The sequence below is a fragment of the Corapipo altera genome, unplaced genomic scaffold, assembly GCF_003945725.1.
Source record: "Corapipo altera isolate COAL_440 unplaced genomic scaffold, ASM394572v1 200, whole genome shotgun sequence".
Classification (NCBI taxonomy): Eukaryota; Metazoa; Chordata; class Aves; order Passeriformes; family Pipridae; genus Corapipo; species Corapipo altera.
The window spans coordinates 181,004-206,088 of record NW_020884992.1 but is presented as its reverse complement, the minus strand read 5'-3'; the positions used below and the strand labels follow the sequence as shown (position 1 = coordinate 206,088).

Here is a 25,085-nt window from a genome sequence, read left to right as displayed (position 1 = left end):
GCCACATCCACAGCACCCAGGCCAGGCCACCCTGCACCCCCCTGGCACACGGGACGGGCAAGAGGCAACATGCACACTCCGAAGCACACCCACAGCCCCCACAGCCCTCTGCCCCATGGCACCGGGACCAGCAGACCTCGGGGCCCCATGTTGCACCGTGCTGCCCAGAGAACAGCTCCCAGCCCCAGCCCCCCAGACCCTCTTCTCCCCAGGGAAGGACAAGGACCCACCGTGCCGAGGTGCCGCGCTGCGCTGGCTCCGGGGAGGGAGCCCGGCCGGTGAGTCAGCTCAGCCGGGATTGCCAGAGCCCTGCGTCTGATTTTGGCCCAGCTCCTGCACGTACATTCACTCTCCCCAGGGAAACCTTGTTCAGACACGTGCGAGCAGCTCCCATCGCCCCCCGGACCCCACTGTCCCCCCGCTAACAGCATTCGGGTCCCGACGACCTGGGGACCTGCCCCACGGGAGCTGGGCGAGAGCAGGACGGTGGTCCCGGTGGGACATGGGCCAGGCGGAGCGAGGTCCCGGCTCAGCCCGCCCCGGGTGCCCGTGCAGAGCCGTGCCCGCTGCGCCCTGCCCTGCCCTGCTGCTCCTGCCCGGGCACCTCCCGAGGGGAAGCCGAGCACCAGCAAGGGACGAGACGAGGCAAATTCTCCAGGGCCTCAGCCTGGGGCTCGCCCACGGGGGCTACCCACGGTCTTGGGGTGCCCGAGGGCAGCCTGGGGGAACGCGGGACACCGGGAGAGCCGCGGGCTCGGTGCACCGGGGGATGCGGGGGATGCGGGTCTGGGTGCAGCTGTGGTCCCGGGGCGGGAGGTGCGGGTACCCCGAGGGGTCCCGGGGCTCACTCACCGCTGGGCGCTGCTCCCGGCGTGGCGGCGGCTGCGGGGCCCTCGGACATCGCTGCCGGGCCCCGCCGGTAACGAAGCCGCTCCCCGGCAGGTGTGGAGCGCGGCCGGGCATGCTGGGACCTGTAGTCCGTCCCGCGGCTCCAGGAGCCTCCCCAGGGATGCCGCTCCCTGGGAACCCCGCAAACAGCTCCGGCTGCTCTGGTCCAGCTATACTCTGGCTCTGCTTTCCCCCAAAATCCCGGACATGCCCCCTGGCAGCTCTGCCACAGTGGGACTGAGGGTCTCAGAACGTGCAGTCCTGCCCCGGTGAAGGCATCCCAGGGTGTGCAGGGGGTACGCCCCAGCCCATGGCCCCCCGGGATGGTCGTAGGACCTAGTCCCTCCTAGGGCAAAAGCTCTGGGGCATCTCCAGGCCTGCTGGCACCTGGGGGACAACCAGATCTGACACCAGGAACATTCCTGCGACCTGCAGCGGGGCTGGCTGGGAGCCACGAGAGCAGCTCCAGGCTCGGCACAGCCAAACCCCCATCCCAGGCACAGGGGCTGGAGCCATGGTCTGTCACTGACCGTGTCCTGCTCCAGCAGTGCACGCAGCAGGTTGAGGGCTGCCTGGCCCCCAGCCTCATCCCACGAGTCACCCTGGCCCCGTTGCCCTTGGGAAGTGCACTGGGCTCTGTCGGGGCTGCCCGGAAAGCAGCTGTTGTTTTGCTCCTTGCTGGTCCTGGCACGGGCTGTGGCAGGAAGCAGATCCATATCCCTGAGCAGCGGGGTTGGCTGCAGTCACAGCGCTGAGCTCAGGCAGGATGTTCCCCACTTCCCAGACCGGCTCCTGCTGCCTCGTCCCCAGCTCACTCCTGTGCTGAGCACGGCACGTGAGGCTCCGTGTTCCTGCCGAGCTCTGTGGCAGCCGGGCCCTGGGCCAGGCAAAGCGGGTGCTGAGCGTGGGAACGAGCTCACCAAGGTCACCCTGCCCCACGGAGGGACCCCCCACAGGCCCATGGAGGGCGATGGCCGCCTTCCCCCTGCTGCCCCGAGGGTCTCACCGACCGTCCCCAGCCAACAGAAGAACAGGATCAGGGCAGCACAGGGCTGCAGGGGTTATTTTATTCTTTGCTTTGGTCTATACAAAAACAACTTACAGAAATAATAAAACTTTCCATTCCTGACCCACACTCCAGTAACTGTCCATCCCTTTCCAGCCGGAGTGTTAAACCACCATCAGATCTAGAGCCTCTTTAAAAAATGCGTTAGATAAGGGAGGAGGGGACGGAAACACACCACTCACCAAAGAGAAGGGAAATGGGTTAAAATGTGCAACAGAGATCAGTACAAGGACACGGTTCCTAATGCTGGAGTCACTCCTCTATGGGGACTGGCAGGACAGGCAGGGACACAAAGTCAGCTCCCAATGGCTGATGGGAAAGAATTAAACCTCAGACACCCCAACGGCCAAACCGAAGGTACTGGGACACGGACCCTTTGCTTTCAGGAAACTCTGGATTGGCCTCATTCAGCTGGAGTTCGCAGGAAGCAAAGGGTTTTCCCGTGTTAGATTCCTCTCCTAGAACACTAACACGCAGAACAAATCGGGGGGAAGTTAGAAAGCACAAACTTAAAGACGGCAAAAGCCATTGGCACCATATTAAAAATAAAAAAGAAATATATATTCATAGAAAAGACTATTTTGCCAATGAAAGGTCGCTAACGGTGCAGGGTTTGTGTTTTAAAGCTTCAGAAACAGTATCTTGGATGCTGGATGCGGCAGTAGGTGCTCGAAGCAGTCCCAGGAGGAAGGACCTTCTCCACAGACCCACAGCGAAGAAAACAAATCGAAAAACAAAACCTCTTGTGGGAATGGAAAAGTTTTGTCTTCTCAGGCACTTCTGTCTCCCAAGTCCTTCTCGCGAATGCTCAGCTCTGGGGCCACCCTCTTCTGCATGGAGAGAACACCTGCGGCGGCAGGGAGCTCCTGTCACCCACCGAAGGGGGATTTGGGACGAAACGAGAGCCCCCGAGCCCACGGCAGCAACAGGGACCCTGCAGTGGCACCAGGGACCCCGGGCACGCCAAGTGCTACCAGCCAGCCCTGCCTCCCCCAGCCCCCAGGGCTGAGCCCCACCCTGGCAGGTACCTGGTGCGGGGCTGGCGGGTTAGGCGAGCATGTGGTCAGCGAAGGGCGCCCGGACGCCGTCGCTGTAGGCGTCCATGGGGTAGTCCCCGTCCATGTCCATGTGCATGTCGATGGGGTCCAGGGGGATGTCACCCGAGTACATGGGGCGGTAGCCAGGGTCCAGCTCTGCAGGGAAGGGATGTGGCAACCTCAGCTCCCGCCAGCCAGAGACATCTCCAGACCTCAGCCACCCTCACCCGGGGCAGCGTGTGGCACATGGTGCTGCAAAGGACGTGACAGCCGCCCGCCACCCCAGCCCCCAGCCTGGGGGGTAGCCCAGGCACCCAGGGCAGCAGCTGTTTGTGCTCCTGAGGAGCTGAGCATCCCATCGAGCTTCCCCAGCAGGCTGTGCTGGCACTTGACTGGCAGCCTCCAGAGAAAGGTTTTAAAACCAGCCTGGTTTGGTGAGATGAAACAACTGCCCACCCAGAGTACAGCCCACGGGGACCCCGGGGAGGGCTGGCACTGTACTCACCGTCTGAGTAGGGCTCATTGATGGGGATCATGCTCTGAGCCTATGGAAGAAGGTGGCACAATTGAAGGAATTCGTGCTTAGGGGTCACATGGTGCCCAGATCTGTCCCAGGCTGTGACCCAGGAGCTGAGGCCACAGCCCATCCACCCCCCGCCTCCCCACATTTGCCCATCGCTCCTGTCTGAGCTCTGCTCAGAGGTGTAGGCGGGAGCCTTTGGAAGCAGGACAGGGCCATTCCCAGAAGCTCTTTTTCCCAGGGAAAAGGGATGCTCACCGCCTCCCAGGCTGCCGGGTCGTGCTTGAAGAGGGAGTTGGTGAGCTCCACAGAGACGCGCTTCCTGTAGTCGGGGTTCTTGTCCTCTGAGATGCGGAAGAGCACAGCGGCTGCGTAGGTGGCTGCAGGGACGGGCAGCAGCATCAGCTCCTGGTGCCACATAGCACTGGAGCCCCAAGGGCACCAGCTGGGATAGTGCCAGGAGGCAGAGAGCCCCCCGCACAGCCCCTGGCACGGTGGTACTTACCTGTTCCCTCATTCCGGGAGTGCAGCAGCTCCATCAGGGGAGCCGAGGCCCCCTCGGCATCGATGGCATCCGCCGCCTCCTTGTCCTGAGCCAGCTCACACAGCACACCCGCTGCCACACGCTGGATGTTCTCCACGGGCGAGTACAGGAGCTGTGGGGAGAGATCAGCACCACGTGAAGCAGCTGGTGAGGAGCCTGATGCACAGAGCCACTGGCCCAGGGCTGTGGCTCCCTCTGCCCGCTGGGAGGGGGGTGGCCCAGCGCAGCCCCCACATGTCCCCAGCCCTGACCTGCACGAAGAGAGGGATGGTGTTGAGGCGGAAGATCTCCATGCGGTTCATGGGGTCCCGGGCCAGGATGTGCAGGGCCCCCGTGCACCCCTCCACGATCTCTTCCATCTTCACTCCATCCTGCCAGGGGACAAGCGCTCAGCCAGGGCCCCCCACGCCGGGGCATGGCCACCCAGAGCGTGGGCACAGGGTACCCTCAGAGACAGGCTGGGTTTTGGGGTGCCAGGCTGTGCAGGGCAGAGGGGTGGGCGCTCACTGTGTAGGGCTGCTGTGTGCCGGCGGCTACGTGTCGCTGGGCATCCTGGTGAGCCTTGACCAGCAGCTGGACCAGGCGGGGGATGACGGCGGCCTCCTGCAGCGGGGCATGGTTGGCCGGGCACAGGGCCAGGTTGCGGATCAGGCCTATGGTAGCCTGGAAGAGAGGAGGAGGAAGGAGAGATTCGTCTTGACTGTGGGACTGGCTTCCACTGGCCCTCAACACCCCTCCGGCCCCTCACCTTGACCAGTGGCCACTGGTTGGGCTGGTTGAGGAGCTTGACGATGGCGGGGATGCCGTAGTTGAGCCGCACCGAGTTCTGTGCCATCTCGGCCTCGGGGTGCCGGCTGGTGAGGTGCCGCAGGGCGCAGACGGCCGGCTCGGTGATGTCCTCCTTGTCGCCCGCCCGCAGGATGGTGTGGATCAGGGCCTCCACCCCGTTCGACTGCGTCACCAGCGTCTTGTTCTTGCTGTTGTTGCAGGTCAGGTTGGAGAGGGTGCCAGTGGCACAGGTCAGCACGTTCACGTCGTCGGAGCTCAGCTGGTTCACCAGGATCTTGAGGACGCCGTCCAGGCCCTCCTGCGGGAGTGGGAATGGGAGGTGGGAGCAGCACCCACAGCCAGACCTGGGCTCAGCCAGTGGCGGGGCTGCAGCCCCACATCCGGCCCCGCGTGCCCCCAGCAGGAAGCAATGGAGGGGCTGCAGCATTCCTGACTCCCACACAGCTCCTTTCCTGTTCCCCCACAGCTGGAGCTGCTCCTCCGCGGTGCTGGCACAGCATGAGCCACAGCCGCTCCGACATGTGCAGCTTCACTCAGAGTTTAATGTCTCCAGCAGTTTCCCTGTGCTGGGATCGCGCTTCCGATGCCTTTGTCAGCGCTCCCTGCGCGGTGCTGGAGTGACCCCAGTCCCGGCTGTGCTGGCCGACAGCCAGCGGCAGGGTAGGAAGGGGTTAAAGCGCCACGACCACGTTCCCCCCTCAATCAGCAGAGCCAGGGATGTTCCATGACAGCCAAAATAGTTTCCAGGCTGCATCAGACTCTAATCCGTGTGAAGCGGCCCCAGCAGATGGGGAAACGCATCAGGAGGCAGCAAAGGGCTGGGAGAGCAGTCCCAGAGCAGGGCTGGGGTCACCCCTGAACCAGCTGCAGGGCACAACCACCTCGGCAGAGGCTCCACTGGCAGCTCCCACAGGAGCCGGGCAGGTAGCCAGCCCAGGGCAAGCTGCCAGGACTGCAGGGCCAGAGCAAACCCCAGCAACACCCACTGAGTGACCACAGTGGCCTCGGCCTTATGCCGGGGACTCACAGGAGCACGGGCAGCCGGCTGGCATGGGCAGGGCCATGGGCAGTGATCAGCCCCCGTGATGCTGCAGGGGAACTTGGGCACAGCGGGGCATCCCCTCACCCTGCCAGGCACAGACACTGCTGCAGCTCATGTGGCTTTGGACCCAGCCTAGCATGAGCAGCCCGGCACCCAGCACGGACACACCTCCAAAACGCTGCACCAAAACACGACCCGGGGTCCCGCAGACTCACCTGTTTGGTTGCCACGTCAGAGAGGTTCCGCAGGGTCCAGAGGCAGTTCTGGACCAGCCTGGGGCTGGAGCTGGTCAGGTGCTTGCCCAATGCCTGCATGCCACCTGCAGGGAAGGGAACAGCCCACCTGTGAGTACCCTCAGCTGTCCCAACAAGGAGGGAGAGTGAGAGGCAGCAGGTTTGCATGGGCTGGACACCACTGCCCACACAGAGGGCAGCCTCATGGCTCAGCAGAGGCCAAATAGGGTGTGGAAAGAGCTCCTGGACAGCTGGGATGGATTCTGCCCACACACAGTGCCAGGAACACACCTCAGCAGCCCTCAGAGCAGGAATCCAGGCCAGCACAGGTGGCTTCACCTGGCTGTGCCAAACACTGCCCATCCCACACACCCACAGCAGCATCACCCTGACACCACCATCCTCCTCCTCTGGCAGCTCTGCCACAGCCCCCAGCCCCTCTTACCAGCCTCGACAATGGCAGGCTTGTTGCTGGGACACACCGACAGCACCTTGAGCACCCGGCTTGTGGTCCAGAGCAGCTTCTCATAGTTGTAGCTGCGCATGATCTGCACCAGGGCCTGGGGTCCTCCATTGGCCAAAATAATCAGCTGCAAGATGGAATCGCAGCATGGTTTGGGTTGGAAGGGATATTAAAGGCCATCCAGTTCCAGGCTCTGCTGTGGGCAGGGACACCTTCCACTAAACGAAGTTGCTCCAAGCCTTGTCCAACCTGGCCTTGAACACTTCCAGAGATGAGGCATCGAGAATGGAGGCTTGGGGCATGCCGCAGCTTTGGGCTCCTGGGACCCTCCCTCAGGTTTCCTCAGCTCGTGCCAGGACACAAACCAGGCACCCCTTGGCATGCAGGAGTGCTCTGGGCACCTCGCCAGGGGCACACCACATGGTGGGGTCTCCACCGCTCCCTCCCAGGCTTCCATCTCCAAGGTGCAAGGTTGGGCAACAGCTCCCCCTGCCCTCCCTCTGGCAGGACCCCACACCACAGGCAGGCTGGGTCCCCGTCCCACCTTGCTCTCCTGGTTCCCATAGGCCAGAAGCTGGAGGCAGTCAGTGGTGATGGCCAGGAACTTGGGGTTGTTCTTGTTCAGCAGGGGAACCATCTTCTGCAGCCCGTCAGCCAAGCGCACGGCCATCTTGGCCCCCTCCTGGTACAGCAGCAGGTTGTGCAGGGTGGTGATGGCGTAGAAAAGGACCGACTCCACAGGTGAGCTGTGGGCAGGTGGCAGGACCAGGTCAGTGTGGGAGCTCCACGGGCTCACCGGGATGAAGGGGAGCCCTCAGGCCTGCCCCAAGCCCAGCTCTCATCAGCACCCTTCAGCAGGACCCAGTGAAAGCCCACCATCCTGCGTGGTCCCAGGGAAGGGACACCCTCTCCTCAGGGCAGAGCAGAGCCTGAGCCCCATCTCCATGGCCAGGGCAGTGTAGGGGACCGCTCCCCTCCAGGCTCCAAATGCAGCAAAGCCCAAGGACTTTCACAGGCTCCCAGCCTCCCACTCCCTTGTTTCGGTGAGCAGGAAGATCCACACCGAGGGGCAGCATGAGCCCTCCCCTCCCCTGCCCCCAGCCCAGGAGGGACCACCTGGCTCCACCATCCTCCCCTGGAGCCCCTGTCCCCACCACGTACCTCAGCATCCTGACGAGGGCTGGGATGCCACCAGACTTGAAGATGGAGAGCAGGCCCTCGCGGTGGTGCGAGAGGTTGTGCAGGATGCTGGTGGTGCAGCGGGCCGTGTCCAGGTCGCTGGTGCTCTGCATGGTGCGCACCACGGCCGCCACGATCTGCGGCGACTGCATCAGCGCGCGGCGCGACGCCTCCTTCTTGGACAGTTGGTTCACAATCATGGCTGCCTTGCTGACAACCACCTGAGGTGAGAGGAGACGGCCGTGAGAGGGGGGTCTCACAGCAAGGCCAGGCTGTGAGGGGACATGGGTGAGCAAAGGTGGGCTCAGTCCTGGTACAGGGCGGAGGCAACCAGAGTTTTGCTAAGAGGAAGGAGCCAGACACAGCCTTGGAGCCCCGTGGGGATGAGAGCCCAGCTGTGTCACGGAAGTGCAACCCGCCAGCACAGCAGCTGAACGCACGGAGACAGACACATGCAGCAAACCCCAGTTCCTTACCGGGTCCTCGTCGTTGAGCAGCTTGGTGAGCTCCGGGATGGCGCGTGTGGCCAGCTCGGCATCGTCCTGGTAGTTGATGAGGTGCACGATGGCCGACTTCAGCATCTGGGAGGGCTCTGCCAGGCGCTGCACGTTGGTCTGCTGCCCCTCCAGCTGGGTGGTGATGAGGAGCGAGCGGTCCTCCACCGTCTCGGGGTACATGGCAGCCCGGACACGCTGGGCGCGGGTCATGGCCAGCTGAGCCTCCATGTCCGCTGCAGGGGTGGACAGGGAGGCAGCATAAGGCTCAGGCTCTCTCCAAGGAGCACTCCCAGCCCTGCTTCCCAATCCCAACTAGATGAGCAAGAGCTTAGTACAGCGACACAGGCCACGTCAGCAGTCCCAGCACGCTCTGCATGGAGCCGGAGCTTCAAAGCATACACAGATACAGCAGCATAGAGATAAGACAACAGTCAATTAGGCAGCATGATGAAGCAGTTGTCACACAAGGCCCATTAATTAAAAAATTAAGGATATTTGCAACTTGGGACTAGCTGGCACTGGGAAAAAGGACACCGAGGCCTTCCCTGTCAAGGATGCTGAGATAAGCGAGATGCTGTGGCACCACCCGCGGTCCCCACCTCTACGGCACATGGACCACATGGGGCTCAGGGGGCCTCTGATTCCTGGGGGAGCTGGAAAATAAACCTTTCAGGGTCTAATGCTGGAAAACCACAGAGGTGAGCAGAGCAAACCATCCCACTTTGAGGGGATAAAGCTGGGGGAAGCATCTCCTTCACTGCAGGGCTGTAGCTCCGCATCGCTCTCGCCTCAGTGGGGGAAGCCGGGCTGGTGCCGTGGTGTTACAGCACATGCTGGCAGTTCTGGCAGCCACGCTGGGACAGGTTTCCCAGCAGGCAGACAGGCAGCAGAACAGGTGGCAGATCTGTGGGCTGGGATCAGCTGTTCCCATCTCAAGCCAACCTGCCGGCGCGCTCGGATGTGTGTGCAGCTCAGCACCAGTGCGGGCCGGCCACGCCGCCCCCACACGAGAGCCTCTTGGTGCTGGGGAGGAGGATGGGAGGGAGCATACTTTAGGCAGCAACAACTCCTGGGGTGTGGAAGGCAGCAGGGAGGAGTGCCCAGAAGCAGCACGGCTACGGGGGAGGAAAGCAGGAGCTGAGCAGCTGAGCCCACAGATGTGCTTGGCCCCGCAGCCCCTTACCTTGCGCTTGGCTCTGGCCCTGGCTCCCTCCCTGGCAGTAACTTGTGGTGGTCGTCTTCTTGATGGTGTACTGCTTCCCATACACCTCATCATCGTCCCCAAGGCACTTGCTGCTGACGGAGGGCACCTGGGTGTTGACGCCGGAGTGGATTCCGGAGTCGTAGGTGTAGGTCTGTTGCCACTCTGTCACCTTGATTGGCTGCTCCATCATGTTCATGACCTCCATGGCTGTTCTGCAGGGCAGGAAGGGGAGAGGTTACACCTCTGGGAGAGCCCAGGTCACCACAGCACCCTCCTGCCCCTCTCCTGCCCCAAACAACGCAGCAGCTGGCCCCTGCATGGCCCACGAGGAGATGGAGCCGATCCCTATCTGCCCTCCTCCCCCATGGGAGATGAAAGGCAGCACCGGGATGACGAACCCACAGCTCAGCACTTTGCTGCTCGTGTTCAGACATGAACCACGGCTGCGTCTCACAAGGCTGTGTCTCACCAACACCACAGCCAAGGTTTGGGCAGGCTCTGCCCAGTGTAGGGAGGCCTCTCAGTCAGATCCCCCATTCCAGGGTCCCCTAGCTGCCCGTGAGCTTTTTAAAGACCCTTTCCAGAGACAGGACCTGCAAAGAGCTGGGGACACGCCAGGAGCTCCAAGCTCCACATGGCTAGAGCTCCAAGAATAAAACGAACCTTTTTAGAAGCTCTCTGGGATGTTCCCAAAGCACCTAAAAATAAGCAGGCAAAGCCACCAGCTCGGTTCTCCTCTGGGTGCTCAGCACCACAGGCGCCCACGGCGTGGTCCGGGGCTGGGCACTCCCCATGCAGTGCCGGGACAGGGCAACCCGGCACATCCCAACACTCAGGACAAACCAGCCAAGGTTGCTGGGAGCAGGGCTGGGCTTTCCTTGCCTTTAATTTGGGGACGCAGGGGGAGGGAGGATGGCTCACGGATTAATGCCTGAGCTCAGCAGGGTGCAGGCAGAGGCCACAGGGCTGTGAGTCACCAGCCCTGCATCCAGGCCCCCGGCACGGCCAGGAGGGATGGAGGCAGGCAAGGATGGAGGGATGGAAGCAGGCAGGGAGGGAGGGATGGAGACAGCGCCCGCCCAGCCCTGCCGCCGCTGACCCATCACCCAGGCATCCGCCGGGATTCCTGCCCCTTCCCGGCCACGCAGGAGTGGGATGAGTCAGAGTTTCAGAGGCGATAAGCGGCGAAGGGAGCAGCTGCCGCCCGGCATACCTGGGCGCAGCAGCACCCACTTCCAAACAACCTAATTACCACCTGCACCGGCCCCGATTCCTGCGCCGGGCTGGACGGGGGCAGCCGCGCTGCCCTGGCTCCGCTCCAGCCGCCGGCACAGCGCGAGGGTCGCCGGGACCAGCCGGGCTGGGGTGGCAGCCTCGGGCCCCAGCATCCTCCTGGGGAGCGAGGGGACGGGGCTGAGCCCCTCCAGCCCCCGGTGGCTGACTCAGGGCGTCGGGTGGTGGCCGAGGACGCGGCTCCGTGGGGCGTCCCGGCGGGGCCCGGCGCGCACGGGCTTGGCGCGGCTCGTCCCAGCGCTGCCGGCTGTTCCCAAGGAGCGGCCGAGCCCTCGCCAGCCGCACGGGCCGGCGCTCGCAGGGAGAAATCCCCAGCCCTCATTCCCGGGAGCAGCGGACAGACGGGAAACAGGAGCCCCGCCACGCTTGTCCCCCCGGCCGGGAGCATCCTGCATCCCCCCGCGTCCATCGCCAGCCCCAGCCCCCTTCCCAGAGCCGCGGCAGGGCGCTGCTCCTCCTGCCAATCCAATATTTTTTGTGCCGTCAAGCAGCACTGGCAGGCTCAGAGAGGCTGTAATGGGCTGTGCACAATGCACGGTGGTCAGGTAGTGGAGAGACCCGCTAATGGAGGGCGGCAGGGGCAGAGCCTTCCCACGGCGGGTGGGAGCTGGGCGGTCCGATCAGCGGGGCAGGACGGTGTGTGACACATGGCGCCAGGGGCAAGGGGAGAGCCAGCTCCGCTCCCCACCCTGCGCCGGAGCAGGGATCGGCTGGGAGAACTCCAGCGTCGCGCTGGGAGTGCCGCGGTGCCCCACACCCGCACTTGTGAGCTGCTGCACAGGTATTTGGAAGGGCAAGTCCTCCAGCTGGGTCATCCCGGCCATGGTGGCAGATCCTCCAAATTGTGTCAGGAAGCCCGGGAGAAGCAATAATCACATCTGAGGAACAGTGGTGGGCAGGGCACAGCGCCATGGTGCAGGAGCTGGGTGAGCCATCACCCAATCCCAGCTGGCATGCGGGGCCTCAGAACCCCCAGGATGACACTGGAAAGCTGCCCTGGACCAGACAGGCACAGGGAGAGCAAGGCTGAGGAAGAAAAAGCTCCCTCCACCAAATGGGGTGTAGGGACCCCAAACACCCACTGCAGCCAGGGCAGGGACCCCGGGCAGCAGTGAGCCAGAGCAGGCAGGGGCTGGTGCTGCTGCACCATCGTTGAGGGGTAACATTGGCTCTGCAATTTATAGGCACCTGACAGGCACTTAATTTTCCAAACCTCCAGGAACTGGGCTCAGACACCGTACAGAGCCCTGCATTATGCATGAGCCACCCCCTCCGTCTGCACCAGGCACCCAGGGACATCAAAAGCCAGCACAGCTCCTCGAGCCCAGACACGAGCTCAGGCAATCGGCCCCAGACAAGCTCCAAGCGGGAGAATGGGTCCAGGAGCCACCCAGAAGGGACCACAGGCACTCTGCTAAACACAGCATCTGTCCTTCCCCTGAGCATCCCCCCAGCAGGGTTTGCTCATCACCACAGGGGCCAGCAAGGTCAGCGGCACCCGAGGTGACAGGGCCAGTGGAGCAAATGCCAGACGCTCCTGCAGTGAGCAGTGACATTTTCTGAACCCTGTGTCAAGCGTCTCCTGCTCATCACTCAGTGAGGAGCAGACGCTGACATGAGCTTCTCCCCGTCCTCCAGCTCTGTCCTCAGGTGTCCTCCCTCCTCCTTGGTGGGATGAGAGAGGGGTGCTGGGATGCTGGTTACACCAGGTTTCACCTTCAGCAGGAGCCATTCCCTGGCGATGCTTTCTGGGCAGGGCTGCAGGGGGGGGGCAGGAACTCTGTCAGCACTGAAAGGGAGGGCAGCAGCTCATGCAGGAGGGAGAATTTGGGGAACATGTGGAAGTATCCACCTTGGAAGGGTCAGCCATAAGTAAGGGGAATGTTTGGGTGCACTTCAGCCCCCTACATTGGGCCTGTGGGCAGGACAATTGCTGCTGAGCCCAGTCCTTATATCCCCTACCAGGCTGGCATTACCCAGAGCGGGAAGGGTAGAAGAGCGAGGGTAGAGCAGTGCCAACAAGACCCATCTGAGCCCCTCCCTGCACAAAGCCAGGACCCCAGGGAAACAGGACTTGCTCCTGGGAACAGTGAGAAATGCCCTGGGAAACAGTGTGAGGCAGGTGGTGGGGAGCCCTCAGAGGGGACAGAACACTTGGGGAGAACCTCCAGCCTGCCCCCAGCACCACGATGGGGAAGGGGCTAAGACACATAGGGGGCTTCAGCCATGGGATGTGGGGCAGTCAGGGGCTTTAGTCACCCACACAGGTCACAGCCAGGAGAAGGTTAATCCCTCTCCCACCACTTCCTGAAGCCAGGAATGCTGGGGAAGGTAGAGGAAGCTCCCGCAGCTCTCAGGCACTGGCCAGTGGCTCATCCGCCCCCGGAGCCATTTGATCAGAGTCCAGGCAGCACTGTCCCCCTGGGACACTGTCTGCAGAGGAAGTATCTGGCAAACATGCAGCCTCAGGCCTGACCAACCCTTCCCTCCGGCTGCTGAAGAGGCCTTCGGCCTCACCAGGCAGGACACAACCAGCAGATGTAGAGCTGAGCTGCCCAGAACAGCAGCTGAGAAGCCTTGAGTGGTGCTTCACGCAAAAATATCTACAGCCCAGGGGCTTCTTGGGGAGTGGAGGTTCCTGGGGAGAGCAGCTGTGACCCCCAGTGTGGAGTCACCCCAAAGTGAGAAGCTGGGGGGCACAGAGCACCCCCACAGCCCAAGCCTCAGACAGGGGCTGCGCAGGAGCAGGCACCAGGTCCTGGGGTCAGTGGCTGTGAGGGGCAGCACAAGCTCATCACGTACAGCTCCAGCAGCTCCTGGCACAGAGCAGTGTGGGTGCCATAGGGGCTACCAGAGCCCCTCCCAGAGCCCTGTCCTTGCACACACACCCCAGAAGCCAAGGGCAGCAGCACTGGGGGCCCTGTCACACAGCCGCAGCATGTGAGGGGCTGAGCTCGGTGGTGGGAATGTGCAAGCAGCTGCAATTACAGTCGCTGAGGCTTTTAAGGAAGGGGAAGAGGCAGTTAAAGCAATTCAATAAATGCAGCACAAGAAAAGACTCTATTTTAGAAGCACTTACGCTGCACACAAGCGATCTCCGGTCTCCCCCTTCCTGGAGCAGCCGGGGATTAGTGGCCGCCCGCTCAGATAGCCCCAGCCTCAGCAGCCACAGCAGAATCTTCCCACAGACAAGGGCACCCAGGGCCCAGTGCAGCCCAGAGAACTGTACCCCGAGGTCCCCCACCACACGCACCCCCTGCCCAGAGCTGCCCAGCAGTGACACCAAGGGCTGACGAAGCCGGGGCAGCCACTAACGAAGCCCCCGCAGACACTGTACAAAAGCTTCAGCAGTTTTGAAGAGGATCCTCAGGAACACACAGCAGGAGCAGGCAGAGAAAGGAGCTTGTCAAGACCTCACCAGCATCAATGGGAAGCGTTCGAGTCAGATCCCGGCACCAGGAGCCCTTTCAATGGGGCTTTATAGGGAAGATGAGTGGAAGAATTCAAAGGGGAAGGAGAGCAGCTTGAAGTTTAATGAGGAGGAGATGGCAGCAGGGGATCGGCCTCTCGTTAGAGCAGGCGAAACAGCACTGGTCTGGCCCTGCACACAAAGGAGCCCATGGCCTTTGTTCACAGATGCTCCCAGGTCCGGAGCAGCTCCCAGCTGCCCCACCAGCTCCAACAACTTCAGGGCACTCAGGAAGGGCAGGAGGCTGCAGGAGCTTCAAACCTGAGCTCCCTCACTGGAGGGGGTTCTAAACCCTTTTTTGTTTTTCAGTTGCTCCTGATGAGGTTAAGTTTGAGCTGCCAAATATCCCATGCAAAGCCCCCTCTCCTGTTACGGGAGCGCTGCGTCCCCCCTGAGCACAAGGCCAGGCTCTGAGGCTCTGGCAGCAGAGCAGCCCCAGCACATGGCAGCTCCACCACAACCCGCCGCGCTCAGCTGAATACCTCCATCAACCCAGAGCACGTCCTGAAATGCCTCGCCTGCACCTGAATTAACAGCTCCTGACAGCTCCAGCACACGCCAGGCCCAGGCTGTGATGTTTTGGCACTTCACATCACAAAACAACACGGTATTATCCGTCAAGTGCTCTCCCGCTGTGAGCACACGCACAGGGCCAGGCATGATGCTCCTGTACATGGGCAAGGACCACGGCAGGAAGGTTTTTCCAGGGATCAAAGACCCGTGGCAGGGTCTCTGGCAGCGCATCTCCCCTCCTGCATCCCCAGTTGCTGGCACAGACACCACCATCCGCGGAGGCACCGCAGAGGATTGGAAGGACCCACACAGGCACATCCCCTCCTCAGATGAAGTTTGCTGATCTCACTAGAACCACGGCTGGAAAAGATGGGAATTTGCCACTTGCCCATGGAAAGGAGAACTGGCATGGTGCAATTAATCACAATAACTCCATCTGGATAAAAAAAATCATTATTTTGTTTCGAAGAGCACAAAGAACTAGTTGTTCTTTAAGAACACAATAATTGCAGGCTCTGGGGCTTGGAGGCTGTTCCCAGCTCCAGCCAGTGTCCAAAACATGGGGTTTGCCACTTGGCCCTGCCGGAAGAGCCACTGCAGCGGGGAGGGAGGTGGAGGTGCTGAGCCCCAGCTTAATTTCTCCATCCAGTTGCATTACAGCTGCAAAGTTCAGACGCTTCACATGAAATTATCACCAACAGCCGTCAGCACCCGGCCTGTCGGAGCAAGTTAATGATTTGTCACCAGGGCTCTGCCCGCGCGTCACCGCGATTACGGCAGGTTCCTGCCAGCAGCCAAGGGTCTCTCCCCCTCCGCGGACACACACGCGCCTCATCCACCCACCCACCCCAAATCCACGCGGGACCCCAGAGCATCCACCCCACAGGGGTCCGTGACCCAGCACCGGGCAGCCCCCCCGGGAGGGCACTGCCGCCGTCACCCCCTCCCAGGTCTGATCAGCCAGGCGTGGGATATTGGGAAAACACCGAGCATTCCGCCTCCACCCCGCTGCCAGCTCCGGGTCTGGGAAGGAGCCCGAGGACTCGCTGGGATCAGACGGCGCAGATGTCGCGGGCTGCCCGACGAGCCCCGGCACCCGCGGCACGAGGCTCCTGCCCTGTTTCCAAAGCGATTCCGCAGCCGAGCGGCCGAGGCGTGTCAAGATGCCTCCGGGCCTGTCAGCAGCCACAGCAGAACTCATCGGGGTTGGCGTATTTAGAAGGGTATTTGAAACCTCTGCCTAAATAGAAACATCTTCACCTCCCCCCGCAGCCATCAACGAGCCGGGCAGCATTCCCACGCCAGAGGTGGGGAGGGGATGAGGGGCTCTGCACAGCAAAGGACCTGTGTGGCTCCAAGGCCACCCCTGTTTAAGCACAGACGTGGTGTTTAGGCCTTTTTTAAAAAGAGGGAGCACCTGCACCTTCCCACCCCCACTGTCCTCCACTACTTCACCAAATAGTGTCCATGGTGAAAGGGTGGGTAAAACCATCCCTCCCAAAACAGAGAGCGTGATTCAAGGGACCAGTGCAGCCCTGGTGTCCTCCCGAGCTGCTTTCATTTGCACAGACCCACCCTGACACACCATGGTACTGAGAGCTACCACCCACACCCAGCTCTGGGTGATGCTGGTGCCCACACACCCTGTCTAGGTGGGAAAACACCAGCTGAAGTCCAAGGTAGGCTTGTACTTCTTTAATAGACATTACATTTCTTTGTAACTTCTTCTAATTAGAAGCCAGTCTAATTTAAACCTTCAAGACCAGCACAAGCCTCGGTACAGATGCTGCAATTAAAGTTCTGCAAGTTCTCTGTGCAGAGGCTCCGCTCCCCCAGCCTGCAGAGCGGGGCCAAGGGCAGCTCTGCTCCCAGGCTCTGCCATCTGCGAGCGGCAGCGCGCCCGGCAGAAGCGCCGTCTTAAATCCCGGAGATCTGGAAGTGTGATAAAAAGCCAAATCCCATCAAGCGCTCCCACACCAAACCACAGCCTTGAAGGGAAACCGTCCTCCCAGGAACAGGCTGAGCTGAAGGAGCTGTGCAGCTGCACCGCAGTGCCTGCCCGGCTGCGAGGGCTGAGTAAGGGCTTCAGGTGGGGGAAACAAAGGGGAGAGTTAATGGGATTAGGGCAGCGCCGAATGATCCACTGAAATACGGCACCGGGACCAGAGGGGACACTCCCCAAGGTCCCCGGCTGCAGCCCGGCCATGAGCCGCCCGCGCTGCCGCGGAGGTCGGGGCTCCGGGCACGATGCACAAACCACTCGCACACCCAGCCCCAGGAGACCCCCCTCAGCAGCCCGGCTCGCCCCGCCGGGGATGAACGCGCTTCCTGGAGCCGGCAAGGACACGGCACATCTCCCAGACAATAGACTGTAACGCCATTGTCTGAGGGAGGGCCCCGCGCGGCCGCCACACCTTCCCCCAGCGCCCTGAGCACTGGGGACCCACGTCTGCCCCAGCGCCCGCACAGCGGCCAGGCCTGGGAGGGAGAACAACCCTCAGCCACGGGCGCCAGTCCCCATCCTGATGGCCAACTTGTTTAAGCCAAATTAGCAGCAAAATGAGTTTTTCATGACACTTCGGGGAAATCCTCCAAATCAGTGAGCAACCCCAGGCTTCAGATGCACAAAGACGGTTCCGCTGGGTGCCCTGCACCCTTCCAAGCAGCTCCGACACCGACAAGGACACAGAAAGGGACCTTGAAACTTTCCCAGCCCCGGTTCCAGCTGGGCCGGACACCCCGAGAGTGGGGCCTGGAGCAGCCCCCGGGGGCACCGCACCTGCCCTGGATGAGGCTGAGTAAGAGCCCGGAGCAAACGCTCCCGGCACCGCTCCAGCCCTCGGCACCGCTCCAGCCCCGTCCCCGCGGCAGCTGGCGGGAGTCGCTGCGCCCCCGGCTCCCCGCCAGCCGACGGCAGACGGACACCAGGCCCGCGGGCGTCGGGGCTGGCACCAGCGCCAAAACCAGCACGGCGTGGGCTGGAGCAGGACGTGCAGCAACTGCGGGAGCCAGACCCTGCTGGGTCCCGGGGCGCCCCTAACCCCCACCACCCTTCCGATAGGGAGAATGTGACAGGGAGCATCACCCCAGACACGGGGGTCAACTCAGGCACCCCAACAGTGCAGGGAACCTGCAGCCTGGCCAGAGCGGGTGCAGGCTGATGCCTTCATACCCCTGCGGGCACGACGGGTCCCCCAGGCCCGTCCCCGGCAGCCGCTGTGCCCTCGGTGAGCGCTCACGCTCCTCTCTCCGCGTTGATCGTATGACAGCCCACGTTTGCCTTCTCCGGGCAACTCCCAGCACCATTTCAGCATTATCCTTTCATCTGTGCTGTAAACCTGATTAATTAAGCTAATCACTCAGCTAACGCAATTAGAGTGCTCTCTCCTCTCCAAACATCAGACAGACAGCCAAGTTTCGCTCCCCCCATGTTTCCCGGTGCGGATATCCGCTGTCAGGGGCTCAGCTGGGACACTCCCGCCGCGTTGTGCCCAGCACTCCTCACCCGCAGGGGACCGCCTGAGTGATGCCAGGTCACCCGGCCCCCTCAGCCCCGCGACCCCACATGCCCGGCCGTGGGCGAGGGGCAGCCCCGGCCCCGCGGGTGGGCACGGCGGTGTCGAGGGGCTCCGGTGCGGCCTCGAGAGCAGCACGCGGTGTCCCCAGGTGTGAGTCGGGGCACGGAGCAGCCCAGTTTGCGTAAGAGCCCCGTAAGAGCCCCGTGCCAGGGCCTCGCCCGCCCAGCGGCGGCTCCGGGCGGGGCCGGGGATGGGCCCGGAGCAGCCGGCTCGCACCGGGGCGCGGGGCCGCGACTTCCAAACAGGCTCCCGCAGCGCCGGGAAGGGGCCAGGGCGGCGCAGCCGCCCGCGGAAGGAGCCCCGGAGACCCGCCCGCCCTACCCTGCGCGGGACCGGCCGCGATCACGGGCAGCACACGGGGAGCCCTGCCCCGGCTGGCGGCGGCGGGGACGAGTCGGGGAGCCCGGTGCTGTCCGGCCCTGGCCCCGCTCACTGGAGCGTTCCCTGCTCGGTCCCCCCGGCCGATCGCCGCTCACTGTCGTTCCTCGCCCAGTGCCCCGGTGCCGCTCACCGTCCCTCTCCCATGCGCGGCGACTCCGGTACCCGCCCGGTACCCCCGTGCCCGATGTCCCCGCTCACCGTGGCTCAACCCCGTTCCCGGTGTTCCCGCCTCTCACCGTCTGTCTTCTCCCCTCCCCGTTCCCGGTGTCCCGGTCTCTCACCGTCTCTCCCCTCCCCGTTCCCGGTGTTCCCGTCTCTCACCGTCTCTCCCCGCTCCTGCCCGAACAAAAGGCGAGCAGCGCCCCGCGCCCGGCCCCGCCCCACCGCAGGCCCCGCCCCCGCCCCGGCGCGTCACCATTGGCTGCCTGCCACGCCCGTCAAGCCTCCTGCGCGCCGGGCCCCGCCCCCACCGGACGTGTTTATGCGCTGCCCATTGGCGGGGGCGCGGCCGCCCCGCCCCTCGCCCGCAGGTGATTGGATAGCGGGGCGGGGTGGGCGGGGCGACGGGGCGCGGCGGCGCGAGGGGAAGGGCGCGACCACGAGGGGACCACCTGGGTGACGTCAGTGGGCGGGGCCGGGCGGGGCCGGGGCGCACCTGGGCAGGGCCGGGGGGTTCGGGGACCCCCGCGGGGACCCCGGGACGGGCGGGACCCCCGGGCAAGAACGCGGGGGCGGCGGGAAACGGCGCTCGGGAGGGGCTCGGACCTGCCGGTGCTGCGTCACGCCGGGGCCGCCGGACCGGTCCAGCCGGGCGCTGCCGCCGCGGCCCGGGCGAAGCCGCCGTCGCCCAGCGCCCGAGTCACCCCCGGGGCGCGTCCCGGCCCGCAGGGTGGGGGCGTCCTCAGGACCCCCAGGTGTGGGGAGCTCTGCCCCGGGTGGGGGTCAGGGGGCACATCCTGCACCCACGCACGGCCCCTGCCACGTCTGGCTGCGGGCGCTGCCGGGCGAGGAATCTCCGCTCCGCAGGGAGGTGAGAGACAGCTTCCAACGCCACTGCAAGAAAGCGGGAATTCATCGCTGTGCGCTGATGGGGGAATCCAGAGCACGGCAGAGTCCTCCTGGCACAAGGAAAGGAGCACATGGCACGGCACGGCAGGGCAGGGCACAGCGGGGCACAGCACAGCTGAGATGACAGCCAGAAATCTCATTTATGTTCCCCCTTGGTCAAGGTCAGAGGGGTCAGGGGAGTGCAGTGCTGCCCTCACCGTGTAACCCACCGTGTCCTGTGGCCTTGTCCCCTGCATCCTGCTGCATCCCACCTCCGTGTCCCTGCTCATGCCCCTGCATCCCATCTCTACACCTCTGGCACTGTCCCACAGTGCAGCTCCTGCCCAGCATTCCCAGGAGCGCTGGCCCCACCTGGCACCTGCACATCCACTGGCTGCAGGTGGGAGCAGGGAAGGGACCCCTGGAACCCCAGCTTGGGGCTGCAGGGGGCTTTGCCCAGTGCCAGTAGGTAAGAGGGATCAAGGAGCTGTGTTCTCCCACGTGAGTTTGGGGCTGGCAAAGGGGACACGGTGCCCAGGTGCGCGTCAGAGCAGGGCGGAGGCCCCGTGGGCCCAGTGCCACCCTCACCCAGCTGTTGGGAAGATCCACGAGCCTTTGTCCCCTGGGCTGAGCGCTTCCCACTGATCCGGGCGCGGGTGCTGCCGACCGCACCCGCCAGGCTGGCGCTCCCCTCCTGAGGTGGCTGTGACCCATGGGTGACAAACCCCAGTCCTCCTGAGGGACAGGACAGCCCTGCCAGGTGCAGGGGTGCTGCAGGTGCTCCCCTCAGCACTCGCTGTCTCCTCGAGCCCTACCTGTGGGTCTGGGGGCTCAGCCCTGCCCCCAGCCCGGTGCCCTGCAGAGCTGGGGAAGCCCTGGTAAATGGGGGCTCTGGGCAGGGCAGGGTGGGGTGCTGGCAGCCTCCTGCCACCACCTTCCTTCCATTCCCGTCCCTTCCCTCCCCCGGGGCCAATGCTGTGATTCAGCCTCTCGGTTTCAGTCCTGGTAGCCAATTTCCAAGTGCAGCGGGAATGCGGAGGGAGGAGTGAGCCCAGGGTGGGCACAGGTCTGTCAGCACCAACAGCAGCCCCCCATGGGCCCCCAAAACACCCTGGTGCCAGCAGGAGGGAGGTCATTCCAACCTGCCACCCCCCACCTACATTGGGACACACAGGCCTGTCCCTCCCCCTCCAGCAGCACACCCCAGCCCAGGAGCCTGTGGTGGAGGCACTTGTGGAAAGACTGGTACGGATTTTATTAAAAGTTCAGCACCAGTAAATATTTAAAAAAAGAGCAACTGTGCAAGTGGGGAAATATTAAATTAACAGAGCTTAAGGCTACAGAGGGCTGGTGTGGCAAAAACTCAAGGCACAGCAGGGCATGGGCACCACAGCCCCCATGGTGCCACAGGGACGTGCCACACCAGGACCCCCCTGTAGCACCAGGCCAGGGTCCAAGGGGACCCGGGCTCAAGGGACTGGCAAATTGCCTGGGAGGCTGGAGGGACAGGAGCAGGAGCTCCAGAGAGGGGCAGGACTGGCTCCAGCAGCATCGTGCGTTGCTCCTGGAGCAAGGGGCAGCCCCCAAACCCTTCAAGACAACACAGGGATCAATGCCTGTGCACCATCCACAGATCCAGGGAAGGAGCTGAGGGATACAGCAAATCCCCGTGCTGTGGGGTACCGCTGTTGGCCAGGGCTCCTGGGGACACTGGGGACAGAGGTGGCCTGGGGGGAGCTCGTGGGCAGGCAGGGAGGTTCAAGGGTGCTCCACCGACAGGAATTGGGCTGTGCCAGGGCAGCAGACATCCAGACAGCAAATGCAGCCCTGCTGCAGGACTCTGGGCAGGATGAGCCCTCCTCCACAAGCCTGAGTGTCCATGCAGTGACTGACAGGAGCCTGAAGTCCAATGTCCCCGGGATGGCATCACAGAGCCACCACTGTCCAGCTCTGTCAGGGCCAGGCGCCCTTTCACCTGGCTCATCACAGGACCTCTGCAAACAAGGAGGGTTCAGTGGCACTGGGACACAGGCAGCAGCCCCCCCACCCTCCAGCACGGCCCCCAGCCCTTGTATCAGGAACCTTGGTCATCTTTGTCCCCCTTGGTCTTGGGCTCCTGCCACCACTCTGCGAAGAAGCCCTCCTCGTAGTCTCCTTCACCCTCGAACTCGCTGTCGGAGGGCAGGTCCAGAGCCTCCAGCCCCTCACCACCATCCACCTCCATCTGCAACAGGGGAGGGCAGGAGGAGGCAGAGGGGCTCGGTGGCCTCATCTGCAGCCTCTGCTCCAGGGCTGGTTTGGGGGGTCAGACACCCCACCCAAGAAAGGGCCCTGCCCCGGGGTACCCACAGCACCCCCCACGCCACCCAGCACCCCCAAAAGCATCTGTCTGCACCCCACCATCGGGTACCTCATCGTCGGCCTGCAGGAACTGCCGAGCGAATTCCAGCATCTTCTTCTGGGTGGCCGTCTGGTTGTGGTACCGCACGGCTTCCTGGGCACGGCGGGGGGAGAGGGGCTGTGTCAGACCCCCCGCTGGCACAGAGCCACGGGACAGGGGGCTGGGGGGTCCTCACCGGCCGTGGCTCGAAGTCCTCCTCCCGCAGGCGCCAGCGCTCGCGGTGGAAGCGGTAGTAGACCAGGTTCTGCTGCATCACGGTGTCGCCCGGGTCGAAGAGCATGTAGCTGGAGACGCTGCGCACCGCGTCCTGCACGTCGTTCACTGCGGGTGACATGGGCGTGACACCCTGCCCGGGCCCTGCAGCACCCCGGGGTGTCCCCGGGGCAGCCCCCCACTCCCGCAGGCACTCACACTTGTAGTAGGCAAACTGCAGGTAGTGGTACATGGTGGCCACAAACTTCTCCACGAAGTAGCCGCCCACGTTGGGGGTGAGCTCGGTCTCGCAGTCCACCTTGCACTGCAGCACGCTCACGAAGTGGTCTGGGGGGAGATGTCAGGCGCTGCACCCCTGAGCACCCCCCGGGGTCTGCCATCCCCCAGCACCCCAGTACCTGCGATGGCAGGGTAGAAGTCCTTGAACTCCTGCAGCTCGTAGGCGCCCTCGCAGCCGGCCAGGCAGTCCTCGTACGCCTTGTAGTACTCGGCCAGCGCCTGCTCCATGTCGGCCGCGCTGCTCCGGAAATCCCCGTTGTTGTACAGCTTCACCGAGCGCACGAATATCGGCTGCCAGGGGCCAAGCGGGCACTGCTTAGCAAGGGAGAGCTGCTTCCCTCTGGGTTTAGCAGGACCAGGCATGCACCGAGCCCTGGGGAGCCCCTCTCCTGCCCCATCCACTCCTCACCTCGTAGGGCTGAGCCTCCAGGTCAACCAGGTATTCATCGACATCCATCATCGTCTTGTAGTAGTTCAGGTACCTCAAGGTCATCTCATGCTTGGGGTTCTTCTGCAGGAAGGTGTGGGCAGCAGACACCGCTTTCTCGATCTTATTTGACTAGGGAGGGAGGAAGAGCTGGTGCACAGACCTGCTGCAGGGCAGCCAGGGCTGACACTGTGGCCAAGGTGGGCTGAGCACCCAGATGGGGTGCAGGGCACAGGGACAGTCCTTGCAGGGAACAGTCCCACACCCATGGTGCCAGCCCCGAGCCCAACAGTCCACTGGCAGTGACAACGGACAGACAGGATCTGGGAACATGGACATCACAGGTCACTCCAGCCACACCAACTTGTGGTGGGCACGGGGACAGCTCAGCCCCTCATGGGCCCCCACATCCAGCTGGGAGTGATCCACGTGGTGCAGGATGGATCCACGTGGTGTGGGTTTGATCCACACATCCGCTCTTCTCCAGCACTGCCACCAGCCCAGGCCGGCCCCTGCTGCTTTGTGGGCTCTCAGGTTGCAGCTTCAGGGGAGGAAGTTGGCGGGATGGGGGGGGCGGGGGGAGGTGGGTGAACACTCTGACCATGAAGTGGGTTTGGGCCAGAGCAGCAAGAGGAAAAGGCATTAAGGATTGGGACAGGCTGTCCCTCAGCACTGCCAGGTGAGCATTAAAACAGCACCCGCAGGGGCAGGCGGCCAGGGATGGGACCCTGACCAGGGGACTGCCCCCTGCCAGAGCCACTCTGGCCAGCACAGGGTCACCCCGGGGCGATTCCTTATGAAACCTCCTTCCACAAAACCTCCGTCCACGTAACCTCCCTCCACGTCTGCACTGTGGGGCCAAGCAAGTCCTTCTCCCTGAGGGAGCATCCAGACACGTGTCCCACCACAATCACAGTGGCACTGAACCACCAGCTTGGGCCCCTCGGCTGGGGCAGCCCCTGTGCCCCCTCCCCAGGCAATGCTCTGCGTGGCCAGGGGGACCCTGGGGAACCAGGGCAGCACAAGGTGGGGTGGGGAGACACAATCACAGGGGCCCCCAATGCTGGGTGCACCCCTCACGTCCTGCCTGATACATCCCAGATGATGCTGACGTGCCACGGTGCAGGAGCAGGATGGAGGAGCCAGGGGAGGGTGGGATGCCAGATGGGGAGTGAAGGAAGGGGGGGTGCAGGATGGGAAAGCACCTGAGAGCAGGGTGCAGGATAGAGGGGAGCAGGGTTCAGGAGGTGCAGGATGGGCCGGGGAGGGGTGCAGGGTGTGCAGATTAGGGCGTGCAGGCTGACAGTGTAGGATGGGGATGCAGGATGGGGGTGCTGAAGAGGAGGTACAGGATGAGGGGCACAGGTTGAGACTCGGGAAGGGGTGTGCCCAACTGGGGGCAGAGCGGAGAGTGCAGGATGGAGGGGTTAGATCAGAGCGGGGCAGGATGGAGGCACAGGACCCCCCCTCACCCTCGCCCCCCGCCACTTGCGCCACCTCACCTTGAAGAGCGCGTAGTGCAGGTACTGGTAGGGCTGGCGGCGCTGGAAGTCGCGCAGGGTCTGCGCGGGGGGGTAGCGCAGCTGGAACACGGGCAGCTCGCGCTTGCAGGCGCGCAGGCAGCCGGCGCGGAGCAGCAGCCGCCCGAAGAGCCGCATCTCCCGCTCCCACTCCCGCGCGGGGTCCCGCTCGGCGCGGGGCTCCTCGGCGGGGTCCCCCCACCCCGCGGGGGGCTCTCCGGCGCAGCGGCGGTGGCAATGCGCCTCGCTGTCCCGCAGCAGCCGGTGCAGCCGCAGACTCGCCTCCAGCCCCCGCGCGCTCTCCGCCCACTGCGCGTCCGCGTACTGAGCCAGCGCCCGCGCGTAGGCGCCTTGCAGCGGCTCCAGCGCGGCCGCGGGGAACCCGCGCACGCTGTACTGCTCGTACTGCGCCGCGCACAGCCCCGCCGCCAGCACCGGCAGCAGCAGCGCCCGCACCGGACCCGGCACCGGCACCGCGCCGCCCATCCCCGCCGCTCGCTGC

At 63.7% G+C, this 25,085-nt stretch overlaps 2 protein-coding genes across 5 annotated transcripts; both read right to left on the bottom strand.

Annotated features, from left to right (window-relative positions):
- Positions 1-1,935: 1,935 nt before the first annotated feature.
- On the bottom strand, positions 1,936-19,089 carry JUP (junction plakoglobin). 4 transcript variants are annotated; one of them, XM_027666326.1, is made up of 15 exons: positions 19,018-19,089; positions 9,442-9,674; positions 8,238-8,491; positions 7,744-7,982; positions 7,127-7,328; positions 6,565-6,709; positions 6,102-6,205; positions 4,804-5,142; positions 4,563-4,718; positions 4,307-4,426; positions 4,017-4,167; positions 3,770-3,891; positions 3,497-3,536; positions 2,983-3,147; positions 1,936-2,801 (listed from the first exon to the last, which is right to left on the bottom strand). In XM_027666326.1, exons 2-14 carry the CDS (start codon positions 9,665-9,667, stop codon positions 3,002-3,004), a joined length of 2,244 nt encoding a protein of 747 aa, XP_027522127.1. In that variant the 5' UTR covers positions 9,668-9,674; positions 19,018-19,089; the 3' UTR covers positions 1,936-2,801; positions 2,983-3,001. The 4 variants fall into 4 exon arrangements, with proteins under 4 accessions (XP_027522127.1, XP_027522125.1, XP_027522129.1 ...); XM_027666324.1 differs by having other exon boundaries at positions 18,978-19,065; XM_027666328.1 differs by having other exon boundaries at positions 1,936-2,784; positions 18,978-19,065.
- A 1,888-nt stretch (positions 19,090-20,977) lies between these two features.
- On the bottom strand, positions 20,978-25,069 carry P3H4 (prolyl 3-hydroxylase family member 4 (non-enzymatic)). The gene is made up of 8 exons (XM_027666355.1): positions 24,566-25,069; positions 23,046-23,195; positions 22,756-22,927; positions 22,556-22,684; positions 22,320-22,465; positions 22,154-22,237; positions 21,826-21,967; positions 20,978-21,737 (listed from the first exon to the last, which is right to left on the bottom strand). Exons 1-8 carry the CDS (start codon positions 25,067-25,069, stop codon positions 21,727-21,729), a joined length of 1,338 nt encoding a protein of 445 aa, XP_027522156.1. The 3' UTR covers positions 20,978-21,726.
- Between the last annotated feature and the right edge of the window lie 16 nt (positions 25,070-25,085).